At 37.0% G+C, this 17,818-nt stretch overlaps 1 protein-coding gene across 1 annotated transcript in view; it reads right to left on the bottom strand.

The window, feature by feature from the left end:
* LOC117120599 (DNA-dependent protein kinase catalytic subunit-like) overlaps positions 1 to 17,818 on the bottom strand; it is a 63,144-nt gene that overhangs the window by 15,153 nt on the left and 30,173 nt on the right. The window contains exons 43-73 of the mRNA XM_033265629.1: positions 17,172 to 17,322; positions 16,451 to 16,614; positions 16,121 to 16,258; positions 14,859 to 14,975; positions 14,385 to 14,528; positions 14,085 to 14,224; positions 13,778 to 13,909; positions 12,936 to 13,169; positions 12,134 to 12,283; positions 11,679 to 11,852; positions 11,086 to 11,187; positions 10,599 to 10,809; positions 9,872 to 10,055; positions 8,987 to 9,202; positions 8,701 to 8,825; positions 7,923 to 8,054; positions 7,043 to 7,222; positions 6,620 to 6,707; positions 6,388 to 6,511; positions 5,506 to 5,644; positions 5,304 to 5,381; positions 4,961 to 5,071; positions 4,232 to 4,366; positions 3,639 to 3,737; positions 3,375 to 3,480; positions 2,905 to 3,013; positions 2,425 to 2,575; positions 1,776 to 1,950; positions 1,545 to 1,655; positions 758 to 843; positions 428 to 584 (exon numbers count right to left, since the gene is read on the bottom strand). Of these exons, the coding sequence (XP_033121520.1) occupies positions 428 to 584; positions 758 to 843; positions 1,545 to 1,655; positions 1,776 to 1,950; positions 2,425 to 2,575; positions 2,905 to 3,013; positions 3,375 to 3,480; positions 3,639 to 3,737; positions 4,232 to 4,366; positions 4,961 to 5,071; positions 5,304 to 5,381; positions 5,506 to 5,644; positions 6,388 to 6,511; positions 6,620 to 6,707; positions 7,043 to 7,222; positions 7,923 to 8,054; positions 8,701 to 8,825; positions 8,987 to 9,202; positions 9,872 to 10,055; positions 10,599 to 10,809; positions 11,086 to 11,187; positions 11,679 to 11,852; positions 12,134 to 12,283; positions 12,936 to 13,169; positions 13,778 to 13,909; positions 14,085 to 14,224; positions 14,385 to 14,528; positions 14,859 to 14,975; positions 16,121 to 16,258; positions 16,451 to 16,614; positions 17,172 to 17,322 (4,363 nt within the window). The remainder of the gene's footprint in view (positions 1 to 427; positions 585 to 757; positions 844 to 1,544; positions 1,656 to 1,775; positions 1,951 to 2,424; positions 2,576 to 2,904; positions 3,014 to 3,374; positions 3,481 to 3,638; positions 3,738 to 4,231; positions 4,367 to 4,960; positions 5,072 to 5,303; positions 5,382 to 5,505; positions 5,645 to 6,387; positions 6,512 to 6,619; positions 6,708 to 7,042; positions 7,223 to 7,922; positions 8,055 to 8,700; positions 8,826 to 8,986; positions 9,203 to 9,871; positions 10,056 to 10,598; positions 10,810 to 11,085; positions 11,188 to 11,678; positions 11,853 to 12,133; positions 12,284 to 12,935; positions 13,170 to 13,777; positions 13,910 to 14,084; positions 14,225 to 14,384; positions 14,529 to 14,858; positions 14,976 to 16,120; positions 16,259 to 16,450; positions 16,615 to 17,171; positions 17,323 to 17,818) is intronic.

The raw sequence follows: 17,818 nt of genomic DNA, 5'->3' as shown, positions 1-17,818 counted from the left end.
AGGTACGGTAGGGACACTGAACAAGTTTTGAAGTTGTTTAAATCACGATCAAATTCCAAATTTCGCTGAACGCGTTTAACATTTTGCCATTCACGAGCAGTCAGCCATATGAAAAGGGGAGGAGTTAACGTCCAAACGGAATAAACGGCTCGAACGACAAGCATCCAAACGGCATTTCACAGACGCGTTTGGGAGCTTGTCATATAACAATAGTAAACGTGTTTGACCCGTTTCTGTCGTTGGGGATAATTTGTAGATCGCGCCTTAACGGTTGTGTATACGTCAACCATTCTCATGGAAAATGACAGCCAAGTGTCTTCAAAATGGTGACACCTAGTGGAGCAAATAACAAGTAAGAGATCCCTATTTCAACAAAGATAAGAATGATTTGTATTTGCGAGGCCAACAAAAGTTTCTGTCAACATACCTTCTTCCTGGCATCTGAGAACTTTGTCACAGTACAAAGCCATGGCCATGTGAGCTTCACTAGCTACAGACTGGGCATCAGATGTTGCATCCTGGGAGGTACAATTCACAGCCTTTTCAAGGTGAGAGTAGGCCATGTTGAACATGCCATCAGCAACCTGGAAGAACAGTACACATACATTTTAGGGTAGAAACAGTACTGCATTAAAGTCACAGTGACTTGCATACCCACATCCTAAAAGTAGTAACCATGCGGCAAGCTGGGACAAACAACTCCCTGAGGCCTAAACGTTTTCATATCCTGAATACAAATCTTATTCTTGTACTCTACCTTTCTTGGATCATCCGATTGTACATTGATCAGCTCTTTTAACCTCTGTAGCTTATTAGCATTTATTTCTTGCATAACTGCACCACCTAGAGTTATATATACAAAAAATTGTTATATAGTGCTTTTCACTTCAAATATGAGTCTTGGACATTGGATCTATATTAGCAATGTGAAACCTCCTCCACTCTTTGGGGAGCAAGTCATACAGCACTGGATTGTCCATAGACCAAAGTATTGAATGTTACAACATCCTACAAGAGTTCCAATTTATATGTCTGGGTGGAAAGAGTTGTGGTTTGGATTACTATACTTTCCATGTAGCAGTTCAGCACAGTGGTAACAGATTGGTTTCCTAACCTTGAGGTCAAGATTTCGAGTGTGTTGAATTTTGCCTCAGTTCACTTTATCCATGTTGTGTCTAAACAGGAGTATACATTAGGTGGGGCATCTAGGAGTTTTCAAGTGTCAATGCACTGGTGTACTGCATGCACCAAATTAAGGAATACTCTCCCAGGGAGCTGAGTATGTGTTCCTTAGGGATTGTTCCAATGGTTCCAACGACTGGTGTAATAATGCGAAACACTCTGAGACTTACAGTAGTGGTGCCAAAAACTATTTAAATACTGAACTGTGATCATTATTATTGATATATTATTGACAGTATTTCATTATCTACAGTATACTTAACTAAAATACTATTGAATAATTACTAGTGGGAGTAAGGTCAGAGTTCAAATGCCATGCTGTTCATTTGCCTATTTTCTTGGCCAGGGCACCAATGACTCACCTGACTGTAGCAGAGTGTGAGCGATGATCTCGCATGACCTGCTCATCATCATATTGTATTTAATCCCCACAGACTTCTCATGCTGCAGTACAGGCAAACTGCTCAGTTTTTCTGTGGAGAAATTTAATGCTTTGGTAAAAAAAATACTGAAAAGTTATCATGAGTAGTCTGAATAAAAATGGCTGCAATTCACTTACTAATAACGATTATATGTGTACTTTTATCACTAACCTAAGGGGTTGAATGTTGACAAGACTGTGGTTACTCTGTTAGTGGGCTCCATTGAGGGAGCTTCAGTTTGATACATATTCACATATGCAAATGTCCACATAGGCCGCAGAGAATCGTGATTGTCCAGAATACGGTAGCTTTTCTTTAGGTTCTTTTTGGCTACAGGAAAGTTTGCCTGAAAGCAAGCACGAGTAAAGTACTGCTTAGACTATCAAAATTTTAATTGACAAAAACATGCCTAAATATGGTCATGATGACATCACAACATGACCATATATAGGTACATTATGACTTTATATGGGCATAGAATAAAAAATGGAGATTAAAATAATTATTCTTCATAGTAAATCTATATTATGAAATTTAATCATCCAATAATATTTTATGATGTATACCTACAGACACTAACAATGTAATTATTGGTAATGGGTAGCATAAAGTAATCGCTGCTCTCCTTGCATTTCAAGAAGGGCAGAAATTCACTTGAAGGGCTGAAATGGCAGTTTGATTAGCACACCCTCTGTTGGAAGGGATGCAAAATTGGGTGTTGAAGGATTTGGGAGTTGAGCAAAGGAGCATTATTAGGTGCATTATACACTAAAATACACATCCACTTTAAAGCAATCATGAAGCTGTATAAATCCCATACCAGCTGACAAGCACTGTCTGCCATCTTCAGTTGCATCATCAGGTTTCCAGTCTCAATTCTTTCATATAAACTTCTGTCTTGTGACAACATATCACTGTCACCGAAGTCATCTACTCTGCCTCTTGTTGCCAACTTCTCCATAAAAAATGACCTTAAATAGAAGAAAAATAAAATAAAAATTGATGATCTCAATATTATCTCTTTGTCTATTTTTAATGACCTTATTTTCGTCTGCAATTTCTTGGCCCAACAGTAAGCACTTTCGTTACTTACTTATTGAGGCTTAGGGAGTGGTTTTGTTTTTGGTCATGAGAAAAAGTCCTGCTGTGAGAGGAATTGAACCCAGGACCCTGGAATTTGAAGGCAAGCACCTTAACCATTAAGCTTTTCAACACCACTTATATTACAGAATACATTAATTGTTTTCTTCTTCTGAATTATATCTTCATGGCAACGCTACATTTATGGGATTTACTGTACCTATTGGTAGTAACATCATCCCAAATATTAATCGGATCCTGCCTAGGATCTGGGTATCTACTTGCCCACTTCTCAAGTAAACTGAAAGTGTGTGAATCATCCTGCTTACCTACAAGGACAAGAACAGAAAAACAAATTATTTACACTACACAAACTTGTATGCAAGTACATACTGACCTAATGAGAACGTGTGGCACTTCATTACCAAATAGACATTATGATTTCAGGCACTAATTGTGAAATAAATCTTAAGCCTATGTGTCGTGGACAGATGAAAGTGTGCCTCTCGGCAGCTGATTTGACATGATGTGTGAGAAGAAAGTTGTTAAAGGAGTTAATCCGCGCCTGTCAGCAATTCAGACTAGTTAAAGCTCCAAGTCAAAGGTTATTTCATACACATAATAATAGTTATAATAATAAACAAGCATTTTTAAAGTGCTCTATGCATAGCACAGTACATACATACTTACTGGTTGTCACAAATTCTAAAAACTCTTTGATTTCTGTAAATCGTTGTACGGTGCGCAGCTTAGACATTCTGCTAGTCGTCATTAGCTGACCAAGACCAGACCAATCCTTTTGTCCAAAAAAACGAAGATAATCAATACAGTAGCACCATCTAAAGTGGAATGTCATAATAAAGAACATGCTAATAATACAGTTGAAATGCAGAGGTTTAGAAATATCTTCTGACACTGCATAGCCTAGGTACTTAATAAGTAATAATAGTGTACCTGTAAAAATGCCTGAATGTGCTCGTCTATATAATACTTTGCTCTGTTGTAGTCGTCTTGTAAGATGTACAGAAGACTTAGTTCCTCACTGAACATGGACTGTAAAAATGGAAGTTTTTTTTTTTATTCATTAACATCAAATATTCAGTACACTAGACTGGTAGAAAATTGTTAATAACTTACAACAACGAATACAAATATGTCACATTTTCGTTATCATTATCGGTGACTAATGTGACAGTGATGGGATAACAATGCAATAATGAACACATGGAATTAGGCCTAGCATGGGCCTTGAATTAATCATAGCACAGCTGATGCAATAAAATTTAGGAAAAAAGAAATTTTAATAAGGAATTAGTTTACTATACGAATTAGTTAAATTTCAAAGCATTTCTTAAACCATTAATTATGAGCTTTTGGAGAAATTATTGGAGTTGGGAAAGTACAAGTGTAGCACATCGGATGAGTGCAGGTCAAAGTTCAACTGCAAGACTAGAGCTCCATCCGTTTTCACCCCCAACAGTAAGTGAATCCACAAATTACTGGATGAAATAAATCATTACAGTAACGAAGTTGAAATAATAAATTACCTCCAAGTAATTTCTGTAATTTCTGTTGTCCTGGTCTCTCATGGAGAGGTCAATGAACTTTAGAAGCGATTCATCATCTCCTCCAGCAATCAACAATTTTAACTTGCTTTTAACCATGTATGGCAGGTAACAATCCTGCATAAAAATATTTGCAAATCAAATTAATCATATTCACAAACAGAAAATAAAATATAAATTACTAAAAATTAATTAATCATATTCAAATACAAAATAGATATTGTATATTTGATGACTGTAATAAGAGAATAAAGTAGATGTTTTATTGTTTTTTTTAAGTTACATTTTAAAATAGAACAAAAACAAAAGTGATGATTAGAATGGCCTATAATTGGTACAGACACTAAAACTGACTCAGGAACTACATTAATACAGTTTAGAGATGCTAACACAGAAGCAGACACAAAAAAACAAACACAATTAGTGACGCGAACACAGAAACAGACACATTTAGAGATGCAGACACGGAAATAGACACAGTTAGCAATGCTAACACATAAACAGATATGGAAACAGTCACAGTAGGCAATGCTAACACAGAAACAGACACGGAAACAGCCGCAGTTATTGATGCTCAGTTTAGAATAAGGTATGGAATTTTCAGGAAATTTCTGTTCTAAGGCATACCATAGATGGAGAACATTGCTGTTGAAACTACTTTAAAATACTTGGGTTTTTGGTAAAAAATAATGCACAGAAAAGAAAACATACCTGATAAAATGGGTCATTCCACATCTTGCTGAGGTCAGGTGGGTTGTTGTCATCAACATTTTCCACTGCATATTTCTCTAGGTCAGCCCACTGGGTCAATTGACTACAACACTAGACCAACACAAAATAACATATAAACATTATGTACAAAGCCCTGCCACACTACCAAATTTTATTTGACAAATACATGTGATTATACCTAAATATGGTCATGATGACATCATATCATGACCATATATAGGCACATCATGACTATATAGGGGCATACAACAGTTTTATTTTATAAATCTATAAAAAATTCAAGGTTTGCTTATACTTTATAAAATAAATTTGAAAACCTTACATGTAGACGAGCTTCATCCCAAAAATCTTGTTCAACTTGCTGAGGATCTGCGCCATCCCAACTATCACAATTCAGTGCCTACATACCAAAAATAATTTTACATATTATATTATATATATTAAATAATATTTAGTAATGGACATTTTCACACCCCATATCAAAATTTTGTTTATTGACTGTATAAAACTTTATACCACCTTACCTCATTATATCGCTTGTATGCAGTTGCATAATCACCTCTAGCCTCTGCCTCCACAGCCTGCTTAGTAAGTTCATTTGTGCCTATCCTGCTTGTAAAGATACCTTGAAGAGCATCAAACTCACCGATTGCCTTGTAAAGTCTGGAAAGATGAAATACAGTTATTTCATATGTTTAGAATGATCAAATCAGTCAAGCATGCAATACATTACAACTGTTATCATCTTCATCACATTGTTATCTTTTACATCATTATAATCATTATCAATCAATAATCAATCAATATTTGGTATGCCTATAGTGCTAAAATCCATCACGCTAACAACAGGGGTGTTTGATGGCATTGTTAACGAAAACAAAACTAAAAAGTAAAAATTATTACTAAAATACCAAGACCATAACCACTACTACAGCTGCAACCATACCACAGCTACCAGAAAACACCACAGCCAACATATCTACCAACATGACTATTCTACCATCACCATGTCTATCACCACTACTACTACAGCAACAACCATACCACAGCTACCAGAAAACACCACAGCCATCATATCTCCCAATATGACCACTCCACCATCACCATGTCTATCACCACTACTACTACAGCAACAACCATACCACAGCTACCAGAAAACACCACAGCCATCATATCTACCAACATGAACACTCCACTATCACCATGTCTATCACCACTACTACTGTACTACAGCAACAACCATACCACAGCTACCAATAAACACCATATCCAGCATAACCACAAACTGATCTACCATCACCATGCTCATCACCACTACCATCATTATCAACTAGCTAAACTTAAAACATCTGTTGTTCATGGTTGTTCACAGGTGTTCTCGTCGATCTGTATGCAAATTGACCCACCTGGACAGCTGGATCCACGTGTTGATTTCAGGTGACAGCTGCTGTCTATCTAGCCTTGGCTTCTTTCGTCGGTTCTCGTCACTCCAGCATTTTTTCATCAGGTATTCTTCTAACAACACAATACCTGTTGTGCAAACAATTTTTAATTGTAATTACATAAGGCTGAAAAAATAAGTCAAACTTTTAACACAATTCTGTCATATCCTTAATGGCATGGTTTATGAAAACTTACCCATATTAATTTCCTGGCTCATAAGGCTAGCAGTGCTGACTGCTGCAGGGTCAAGGTTCAACTGTTTGGAATGATGAAATGCTATCTCCTACAAAAAATTCAAAAATCAATGATAAATTCTTTCAACAAGCATTGTATTTGTCCCATTTCTAAAATATTCTGCTGTTTAATGAAGGCAATTACTGTAAGAGTTGAATTTTAAATCATTTATATTACTGTAAAATGCACTCTCAATCAAATGCTGCAATGTGTATTAAAAACAAAATATATCTCTTAAAAAGCTGGGATCCTTAGATAAGCCAAAAAAAAATCCTTAGAAAAGTTTGGTGCTTCGTTTATTTGAAAATGACACTACTTTGAAAGAGATTTTTAAATGATTATATAAGGTATTATTTAGAAGGATTTATAAAATCCAAGTCTAACCTGTATAGTATGAATAAATGGAGGGAAGTACTTTGTGGAACAACTGATCATACTGTTGAGATGCTGGTTGATGTCGTGGACCACTGTTGCCGCTTGACCTTCTTGTTTTACTTCTTCAATTTGCGTAAAAATGCCACAAAAGAGGGAGGTAAACAGCATCTGTGCTAAGGTAGCATCGTGCTGCATGAGAGAAAAAAAAGCATAGAATGTTACAACAATGATTATGATGATGACGGTGGTTATGATAATGATAATGATGTAGATGACAATGACATAAGTACTGTATGTGGTGATAATAAGGAGCTTTTCATTTGGACGACGCGGCGTTCTACGACGGGCAGTGAAGCGTGACACCATACTGCGCATGCGAATACATGGGGAAGTTGTTCGTTGTGTGGATCTCACAACGGGCTTTAAGCGATTTGGCGTTGTGTTGACTACGGCAACGTGAGTTTTATAAATACACGCTCGCTGTGGGCGCCTGCATAATTGATCACGGAATACGAGGGAGCGCGTCGTCCTGTAAATCGAAACAGCTTTGATGTTGAGACGGGAAGTGCATAGTACAACGTTCATGGTTGACTGAATTCCCCATCGCAGCTCCCCGCGTCGCCCATTTCGAAAGCTCGCTAATAATGATGAAGGTGAAAACAATAGTGAAAATGTGGATGGTGATGATGACTATGATGGTGATGATGATGATGACATGGTAATGATAACATGATAATGATGACATCATGATGATATGTTGATTATTACATGATAACAATAATTAAGATAACTATAATTATCATAACTATCATTATCATAATTATCTTTATCATAATGGTGATTATGATAATGATGATGCTGATGATGATGAGTCAATGATTAGGCTTACCTGTGCCAAGGCCTGCAGTGGCGCAATTACATAGGAGTTCTTGATCTGGATATCTGGTAAATCTCCTTTACGATATTGTCTGTACATTGTCACAGTATTCAAACGCCTTTCATGTTGTTGCTTCATCATATGCTGTTTCATAAATGAATAATATAAATAAATGATAATGAAATAAAAATATAAAATAAATAAATATATAAATACATAAATATAATATAAAGCTTGTCAGTGGAACTCAATCAACCAATCAATCAACTAATGGGGTATTTTTAATAATTAAAGACTTTCCTTGAGAAGAGAATTTAATACTGCATGTGATTTGATCTCTATTTTTTCTATTGGTTTATTGTTTTGGTTGCTGAGGAATGAACTGTGGGAAACTCTATAGAAAGATATATCTGAGTGCCACCACTATATCTACCATCATCATCACCATTAACACTACCATGACTACCAAACCATCACCATTCATAAATTGGCATCACCACACCTAAAACCTTCACTACTGCTACCATCATCATTACCACTACCTTCTTAATTATTGGTCCTTAAATCCGGTTTTCCACTAGGCGAATTTATTCGCGCGAATCAAAAGCGTTGGTCCATGCGCACACACATTCACATTTCTATTCGAGTTTTCGCTTCATCGAAATTGTTTCTACTTTTTGCGAAGCAAAAAAAATGCGCAACCAATCAGAGTTCAGGAAGCGAACAGACGCTTTCCATTCGCGCGAATAAATTTGCCTTGTGGAAAACTGGCTTTAGTCATTCGTCTCACTTGACTCCTCTGTTTCCTCTTAATTTGTTGCCGTGCAAAGTATACTCCCTGACTTGATTTGTCTTTCAGAAAACGACGCTTAAGTCGAAGGATTTCTTTGTCCTTCTCAGAAGACACATCACCTCCTAAAAAAAACACAATTACTATTATGTTCATTTACCCTATGATACCATGTCTGCATGCTGTCATTAATACAATCTTCTAATTATTAGCATCATAAAAACACTTGGATACGCTTAGCTTTTTCTGAGCTCAGGACCTCCAAGACCTGACATACTATACATACCTGCATCGGGAGCATCTGTGCCTCTAGGCCTAGCTTGCCCAAACCCAGGCCCAACTGGTGCATATGTTTTCCTCCCGTACCTGCGAGTTTTGCTTGGTTCGCTAAGTGTGAACAGCATTGAAGAAGATGACAAGCTTGAGCTGGCTGAGAAATCAGCAAAAGTGTCCTGACTTCCTGTCAACCAGTTGTATGCATTCTTCCTACCCGCAGTTGCTCCTGCAATGTTAATGATTAAATTTACATCAATATTGTGTAATAACCAGGGGTATTTTTATGATGCTTGAGTAGTGCAGATAATACTGGATGTGAGAACAATTCTTAGATATTTTCTAAGGATTAAAAGCACATACCTGTACTACAAAATCAATGATGAAATCATACCTCACCACTGAATGTGTTGCAATAGCAAACACAAAACAGATGTTTGACTCAATAGATATCATTTGATTTTGTTTTAATACTGCATATTATTTTCAGACATAATTTGATAAAACAAACTGAGTATGTCAGCCAGCAGTCTATTCTGTGTAAGTATTAGAAAATGTGACTGTTGTTTACTTGTAGAAAAGTCTGAGAGGATCGTCCCTGAAACTGATATGTTTAACATGCCACGTAACACTGGTGTAACCATGGAATGACTGTCTCCTGACTTTAGATGTCAGAAATTACTGTAATTCATCCAAGAACCTATTTTCCTTACTGTCTTTATATTGTTTTGTTTTGTAAATGTGATATAAAGAAACAAAAAAAAAAATTTTTTTTAAAGTTTGACCAAACATGTCTGTGAAGTCTAACAGACAAAACAAAAAGCTAATATTTCATATTTTAACATCCATTGTTATTAAATATAATATCTAACAGAACCATATGTTGGTAAATGCTTACCAACATCCTGTGTGGCGACAAATTGCTGAGCATCTTGGGTGGCACGTAGATTTCCACCAGCTTGTTCTTGCAAAGACGGAGGTGATTGTGATCCTGTACTGGATTGGCTCATTTGAGTTTCTACAAACAACGGAGTCGATAAAGCTACGTGACGCTGCTTCCATGAATGACTAATCACAACATCCTGTGAAGGTAAAATAGTTATATTTTTTATAAATAGGTCTATCATCCATAATACATAATATTAATATATACATAATATTTTCATTGCATTGTTACTTCATTAAACTCTTTAACGTAATTGCAAATTTTTTTTAAATACTTACCTTCATTCTTACACATCTACTTGCCTTTACTCTTAATAAAATTCTACTCTTACTCATATACTTGCCTCTAATTTTACTCACATATTTGCCTCTACTTTTACTCATACACTTGCCTCTACTCTACTCTTACACTTGCCTCTACTCTTACTCATGTAGTTGCCTCTACTCTTACTCACGTAGTTGCCTCTACATTTACTCATGTACTTGCCTCTACTCTTACTCATGTAGTTGCTTCTAGTCTTACTTATATACTGTACTAGCCTCTACTTTTACTCAAATACTTGCCTCTACTCTTACCCATATGCTTGCCTCTACTCTTACTCATACTTGCCTCACTCTTATTAATCAGTTTGTCTCTACTCCAATGTGTAACCCTACTATTACTCAGATACTGTACTTGCCTCAAACCTGCACTCAGAGAGCGGCGTTTCAAATATTTCCCTCTTGTAGTCGGGACTGCGTGAGGTCATCTCAAGAAGTAAGTTTGTTGCATAGCTAAGGAACTGAGCTTCAGTGATGGGACAGTACATGCATTGTAGTATTGCCACCATACGGTCCACAGTGTCTGCTGGCAGTCGGGTCTCATGACTCCAGAAATTGCGAATAACTAGCCTGTTGAGACAAAGGGTATTGTTTGAAGGTTTGCATGGCGAAGCCATAACATATATGTTAAAGCTTGCGGTACACCACGTAGGTAGTTCTGAAAAGAACTGTTGTAGTTGAGAAAGTCTTGATGTTTCGATTGAGTTGCTTCAATCATCTTCAGGAGAATAATGTGTATTGAATAATATGTATAAGTGATTGTATCATCCAAATTAGAGAGCTCTTTGTGGTTTTAAAATACAGGAATAAATTACAATACATTTGTAATGATGACCATAGACTTACCTGAGGGCTGGCTCTTCATCTGTCAGTCCCTGCAGGAGAGCAATTCTAGCCATCTCCAATACCTCCTTTGCCCCTTCATCTGTTAATAACATAGCTTCGTCTCTGAAAAAAAAAAAAAAAAATTTAATTTGCAACTCTACATTTTAAATGTATAAAAAACATGTATGACTGTACTAGGAAATTATTGTAGAACGTACTGTATTTCTATTTATGACACCAGCATAGCTCAGTAGTCTAAAAGACGTTTTTGTGAGTTTATTTCCAAAGGTCTTGTCTCAATGTTTATGAAGATCAGTTATGTTAGGTCATTTACACAATAATAATTGACAGAAAACCAAGAAGAGTTTATTTTTAGAGAAAACACGTCTACCTCTACTGTAAAAATGTGAACAAATAGCAACTTTCACTTAGTTCTTTGGCTACAAACAAAATATAAAATTGAAACAGGAACCGACAAGGATCTCTCAATGGTTTAGTGCGCACGCACACAAGCTATAGCCACCAGTTTACCTGCTCTCTCTCTCACTGACTGACTGTCTAATCAATTGAAACAAAAAGACATTAACTCCGAAAACAGACAGAGATATACTTACCTGTAGTTATCAAATATCCACATGAGAATATCAAACATGACTTCTCTACAGGCTGCGCTTGGGTTGCTCACAAAACTGACGATAGAGGGAAGCAGACAGTGCAGTTCTTTAGCCTTTAGAACTTTCAAAGCGCCGTTTACAAGCTTCAAGGCAGCCACCTGCTGAGCCTCATCTCTTTAAGATAACACAAAAAGTAAAAAGGATTGGCAATCAAAATAACGTTATTTGGATAGGCACATTATTCTGTTTTTATTTTTGATCCAAGACCTCGTCGTGGCATCGGATGACAGGGAAGTTCTTGCCTAACTGAAAGGGGCACTTTCCCCCCATCCCCCCGCTAGCATCACCTCTGTAATGATGGACAAGCTTATATGCATTAAATTTGATAATTAGATAATTAATGTCATTTCATTTGCTTTTAACAAGCTGTTTTCACAATAGGTACTTTGCTTTACCTGTGCGTCAGAAGATCATCTATTCCTATATTTTTCATCACGATAAACACATTTTCAATTGTGTCAATCCTGGTCACAAGGATGTCAACACATTGGGTCTTTGGTTGCCCATGTAAAGACGGAACATCAAATATCACTTTATTGATGAACCTAACAATAAATGTAAAAAAAAAACAAAGTTTTAATTATCTGATAAAATACACATAAACAAATAGAAATTAGACATTCATTTTACAATTTAATTTGATTTCAACAATCCAGTTTTTCTGGAATATTGGGCAAGTTGAGTGGTTGATTTGAAGACAGGGGAGTCACTAAACCATCACTGGCGCTGGTACGAGATGCTCCTCGTCCAAAGTTTAGTTGCTACAGCCAAGTGGATAAAGACTTAAAATTAAGGTCCAGTGTATACATCTGGCTCATGTGCACTTTAAAGAACTCACTTGTCATAAAGTAGGGGGTTAACTGACGCTATGGCTCATTTCAGCCTGTCATTGTTGTGGAATGATGCGAGCATGAAACTATAAGTGCCTTTCTACGGCTGCCACTTGACATATTGCCTCAGCACAGTGGTGTATCCACTCTAGGAGTATTGAAAGGGGGACACGAAGGTTTAGTTGGGGGGGGGCCCAATTATTAAGTGAGGGACGCTAGGTTGCAAAATAAGGTGATATGAGGTGATTTTCAACAACTGGAGCAAGTTTTTTTTGCTTTAGACATTTTTAATGGGGGCGGGGGCGACTAGGGCGAACCACCTAGATAAGCCACTGCCTTACCATCACAAACAACCCATCTCACTTACTTATCAGCGAACAGTGGGTAATGAAGACAAATCTTGTCGAGACAAATGATGAAAACACTCTTCTTTGAAGCATGTAGGCCCATCAACTCAGACTGCGTATACTGGTGGATCATCCCATCTGTTAATTTGTCTTGGTCCTTCATTCGTTTCATTATCATTCCAATTACTTCGGCCGTCGGCGCGTACACTTCTTTGTACTTGCAACACAGATTGCTGGCCAACTTTCTGTAAAACCTATTTAAAAAAATTATATAAATTCTTATTTTCTTGAATAGATTGTTTTCGCAGATATTTTTGATTTTCAAATGATTCCCTTTCTTGGGTTTGGGTCACTGCCTCAGTGGTGCACAGTAGCGGAACCTGTGGCACAGGTCAAAGGTAGAAACTATTGGAGCCGAGCATATCACCTTATGTAAACATGGCCACATTGAGAATAAAAGAAATCCCACACATCACCGCACCATTTACAGGCAATTTGAGGTACAGGGCCGGCCTATTCATAACTCACAGGTGCTCAAGTATACTAACATAATTTTTCACACAATACATATATTTTATTTATTTATTCAGATAAAATACAGTTCCCACTTTGGGACCTGAAAATTTGGGGTGGTCTCGGAGTTGGTCTCCAATTAGAGGGCTAGCTTTGCGTTAAAAGGTTGAAGATTGTTATTTGGGTCTTTGGAAAAGTGATCTCGAATTAGAGTGGTCTCGGAATTAGAGATCTCGAATTGTAGTTGAGAAAAATCAGGCCACTAATATTTACTATATTTCGAACAGATTTGGGGCTGTTCTCAGCAAAAGGTGCTAAGAAATGAAATAATGTTATATAATTAACGTACGCATCTTCATCTACATCTGATGACGGGCTTATTGGTGGGAGATTGTTAGCCAACACCAATCCAAGAAGTTGGATTCCAACAGACCTTCTGCTATCGTCACGGTTCCCTACAGAAAATTTCTCCATTATCACACTAAAATATAAAAATTCAAAAAGAATTCAATAAAAAAAACCTAGAAAATAAAATATTAAAATTATTTGAATAAAAACATTTTATATTCTATATGACTACTTGAATCAGAGAAACTGAAATAAAATTGTGTATATATCTTGTTATACATCACAATTAAAGATATTTTTGTATGTACCTTGTGGATATGTTGAGAACAGACTTCCAGCATTCTATCGTGGTCTTAATGAGGTCAAGATTGCGTCTTAGAACCTGCTTTGTTGGATGGTAACTGTGATTCATCAAGAACTCCACCAAGCGATTAGCAATTACTCTCTCCTATTAAAATAAACGATTGAGTTAGAATTGAAATTTCATTTTGTTGCTTTTCTTTATTTGTAGAATAGCAATTGTTTTATGTTGTACATATTTTGTACTAAAAAAAAAGCTTACAATGATTCATAATTAAATAATAGATTATCATTCTATACATTTTTACCTGTGGAATGGCAACTGGTGTCCACTGAAGCATAACGACCATGATATCGACAACCATGCTGTGAATGCCTTCCCCAGCACTGCTTCCCCCAACTATTATACTGATCAAGGGGGCAAACCAATGTTGGGCATACGGCTGAAAGATCTATTGGTAAAGAAATTAAAGATAGCATACAATATTAACTGAAAAAATATCATATGTTATGAAACAGCCTAATAATCAGTGGCGTATCTAGATGTCTTGAATTGGAGGGCTGATGGGGGCACGAAGGTGAAGTGGGAGGGCAAGATGATCAGTTGAACATGATTTTTTGGGGCATGCGTGCCCCCCACCCAACCTAATTAAAAGCTATCTAATGTTGCAGATGCATTTTATCAAATTTTGGACTTTGTGAGTCTTTTAGTAAAACGCCTGCAGCTTCAGATCTGATCATAGTCGCACAAACTGCAATGGTTAAACGATTCTATGTCATACCTCTGGTATATTGACAATGAGTCTTGCTATAAACAACTTGGTTCCAAGATCACTTGATTTCATTGCCTTCTGGTGCAACCATGCCATCCACGCTGGCATACTGCTGCTTTGACTTCCCTAAAAGACAAGCAGATTCAAGATCATTAACTGGTTGATTGACTGACATCGATAGTTTGAATGATGTTTCTAAATATCAACAAATCCAATTGGGAGTTCTTGAAAGGGTACAATTACTGGGAACTTTCTTGGTGTCCCCCACTCCCTCTGTGGCGGATGCAGGATTTGGCGGTTGGAGGTGTGTGAGAAATCTCAACCCCACCGTGGTTTGGCCTGAGGTGAGAAAATTCTGAGAATATGGACTTCAAGGTGCTAGGAAATTGCACTCTCATACTTTTAAAATCTTACCAGTACTATATTTTTTAATGATAGAAATAATATATCAACAATACAACAATTATTTTTCCTATTACAATTAAATTAGATGCATCCACCCCAGCACCCAATGCTTTGATTTCCCTAACGAACACGCAGTTTTAAGATCATTTATTGGTTAATTTAAGGGTTGAATGATTGAAATTGACAGTATGAATAAAATGTTTAAATATGGGGCTTGCCATGCCAAGACCATCATCAGTGACCAATAGAGTAAAATTGACCTTTTTTTTAAACATATTCATATTCTCCACCTTATAAGCTTTAAAATGATAGGGACATTTACTGAAATCAACTGACTTCTGCAAAAGTTATGCGTAAAAGTATTACGGCTTCTCTATACAGTACTGTCACATTCTTATGCTAATTAATCGGTTTAACATTTAGCGACAGTACGATGGTCTTGGTCAAATATGGTCATGAAGACATCGCAACATGACCATATATAGCCATATCATGACTACATATGTGATTACAACAGTAATTGTTATTCTATAAGTAAACTACAGTAAAACGTCCATTTTACATTACCCCTTGGTAAATTGAAAAATTTATAAACTAAATCGGGTGTCAGTTTCCAATACCTAGGCCTAGCTATCGCCTGCCATTGAGCGCCGATAGGCTGACGGCGGCCAGACCTAGTACTAACCGACAGTGCAGCAGCGTGGTCTATCGCGCTAGAGATCGACTATTTGTCGACTTCTCGACTACTCTAAAATCGACTATAAATGTAAAATCAACTATTCATAAAATCGACGTTCGTAAAATGGACGTTTTACTGTAATATTGGAATTGCTTTTCAATAAAGTATCAACTATGTTTTTCCTAACCTGTGTGGCTTGTTGAGGTGTGATGTTTGCTTTCATGTGGTTCAACAGGCCAACGAGCGATGCCATACACTCGTGCTGGTTAAGAGCATCATCTTCCATTACCACCGAATCACCATACACCATGGCTGAAGGCTGATTCTGATTGGATAAAACATTTTGAACAATCATTACCCACAATTATTTACCATAAGTAAATTATATGTAATCTCAATGGTAAAATATCTATTTATAAATTCTTATCAATAATCATTTTCATCAATAAATACTAATAAATATTTTCAATTAATAACATATTCATTTATCATTTTTCTCTTGGCATGTAATGAATACCTCTGATACAGCTTCCTGATTGGATGAATTTTTTGCATCGTCTGCTTGGGACATACTATCGACGCTTGGTGTAAACTGCCTTGAACCGGTGAAATCAAACCTGTGGATGTCTTCACTAAGACTACTGTCAGCTAAGTACTGGGATGACAGGTAGTGAATGGACTCTAAAACACAGCAATCAATAAATTAGGATCAAGATCTTGTGTCTTGTTCATTCTAAATATACACCATTTTGTCATTTGCTTTCATAATTTCTATAAATTAAATATCATTACAAAGCTTGGAGAAAGAGTGGAGGAAAAAATCTGGATGTTGAATTTATACCATATACATGTCTAGTGGAGAAAAAGATGTTTAAGGCATTGGTCTTTTGTGCAACATGGCTCATTTGCATGCTAAAGAAGGCAGCACGGCAGGCCTGGAAAAAAATATTTGTGTCTCCGACCATGAAAAAGTGTCTGGATACAATGCCTCCAGCACGAAATGTTATCTGTACACTAGGTAGCCCAACAGTTAATTATTTTTAATTTTTCCCCCTAAAATGCCTCAAGTACATTCATGTTACCCCAAACCGCCGGTCGCGCACTTTTCCCAGCCCGGCAGCATACTCTGGGGATTGTCCCCCGGTAGCTCAAAGAGAAGATCAGCACTTGATTTGAAACAGGGACATAAAGATCTCAATGGATCATCAGACACATACACACCACCAATTCCCCCTTACCTTCAGCCCCTTCTTGTCCATTGTTCGCAGCCTGTCTTGCTTGATTTCGTATTGCGATGTATCGCTTCTTCCTTTCCGGCTGAGCATCGAATTCAATTTCAAATGTGTATTGTCTTCGTGCATCAATGATATTCTCCAACAAAAACTGACCCTGGAGATGAAATGTCAGGCAAGATGTCATTTGAAGAGAAAGGCAACAAGTAGATTGATCTAATACAGTAGGTCACACATTTGAGAAATTTAAATTATGTCTTATATTTTCTCCACAGCAAAGCCAGAGGTCCAAAACGGGGGTCCTTTTCGCCCTGGACCCCCAATAGTGCCTCCCCTGCCTCGGAAAATAAAGGCAATAATTTAAGCTATAGTTTGCAAATTATGCTCGTCTTCCAATATCATACTAGAACTTCAAGCTTGGGTCGTCTCAGTACGGTTGAGATCTCATGCCTTGAATGAAAATTTCCAGTGACAACATTTACCTTGGTTGATCTAATTCAGATTGTAGAAATCTTTGAGCATAAACATTGTATTGCCAGCTATGATTGGTCACACCTTGCAATTCTAGGTCAACATGGATACCTTGCCTGGGTTGGGCTGCCTGGGTTGAGAGCAATTTCAAGCCAGGCATGAGTAAGTCAACCTAGGCTGGT

The sequence above is a fragment of the Anneissia japonica genome, unplaced genomic scaffold (assembly GCF_011630105.1).
Source record: "Anneissia japonica isolate Jap-2015-1 unplaced genomic scaffold, ASM1163010v1 scaffold3474_len973312_cov172, whole genome shotgun sequence".
Taxonomy (NCBI): domain Eukaryota; kingdom Metazoa; phylum Echinodermata; class Crinoidea; order Comatulida; family Comatulidae; genus Anneissia; species Anneissia japonica.
Note: the sequence above shows the minus strand (reverse complement) of the source record. Positions and strands in the feature narration are given on the sequence as shown.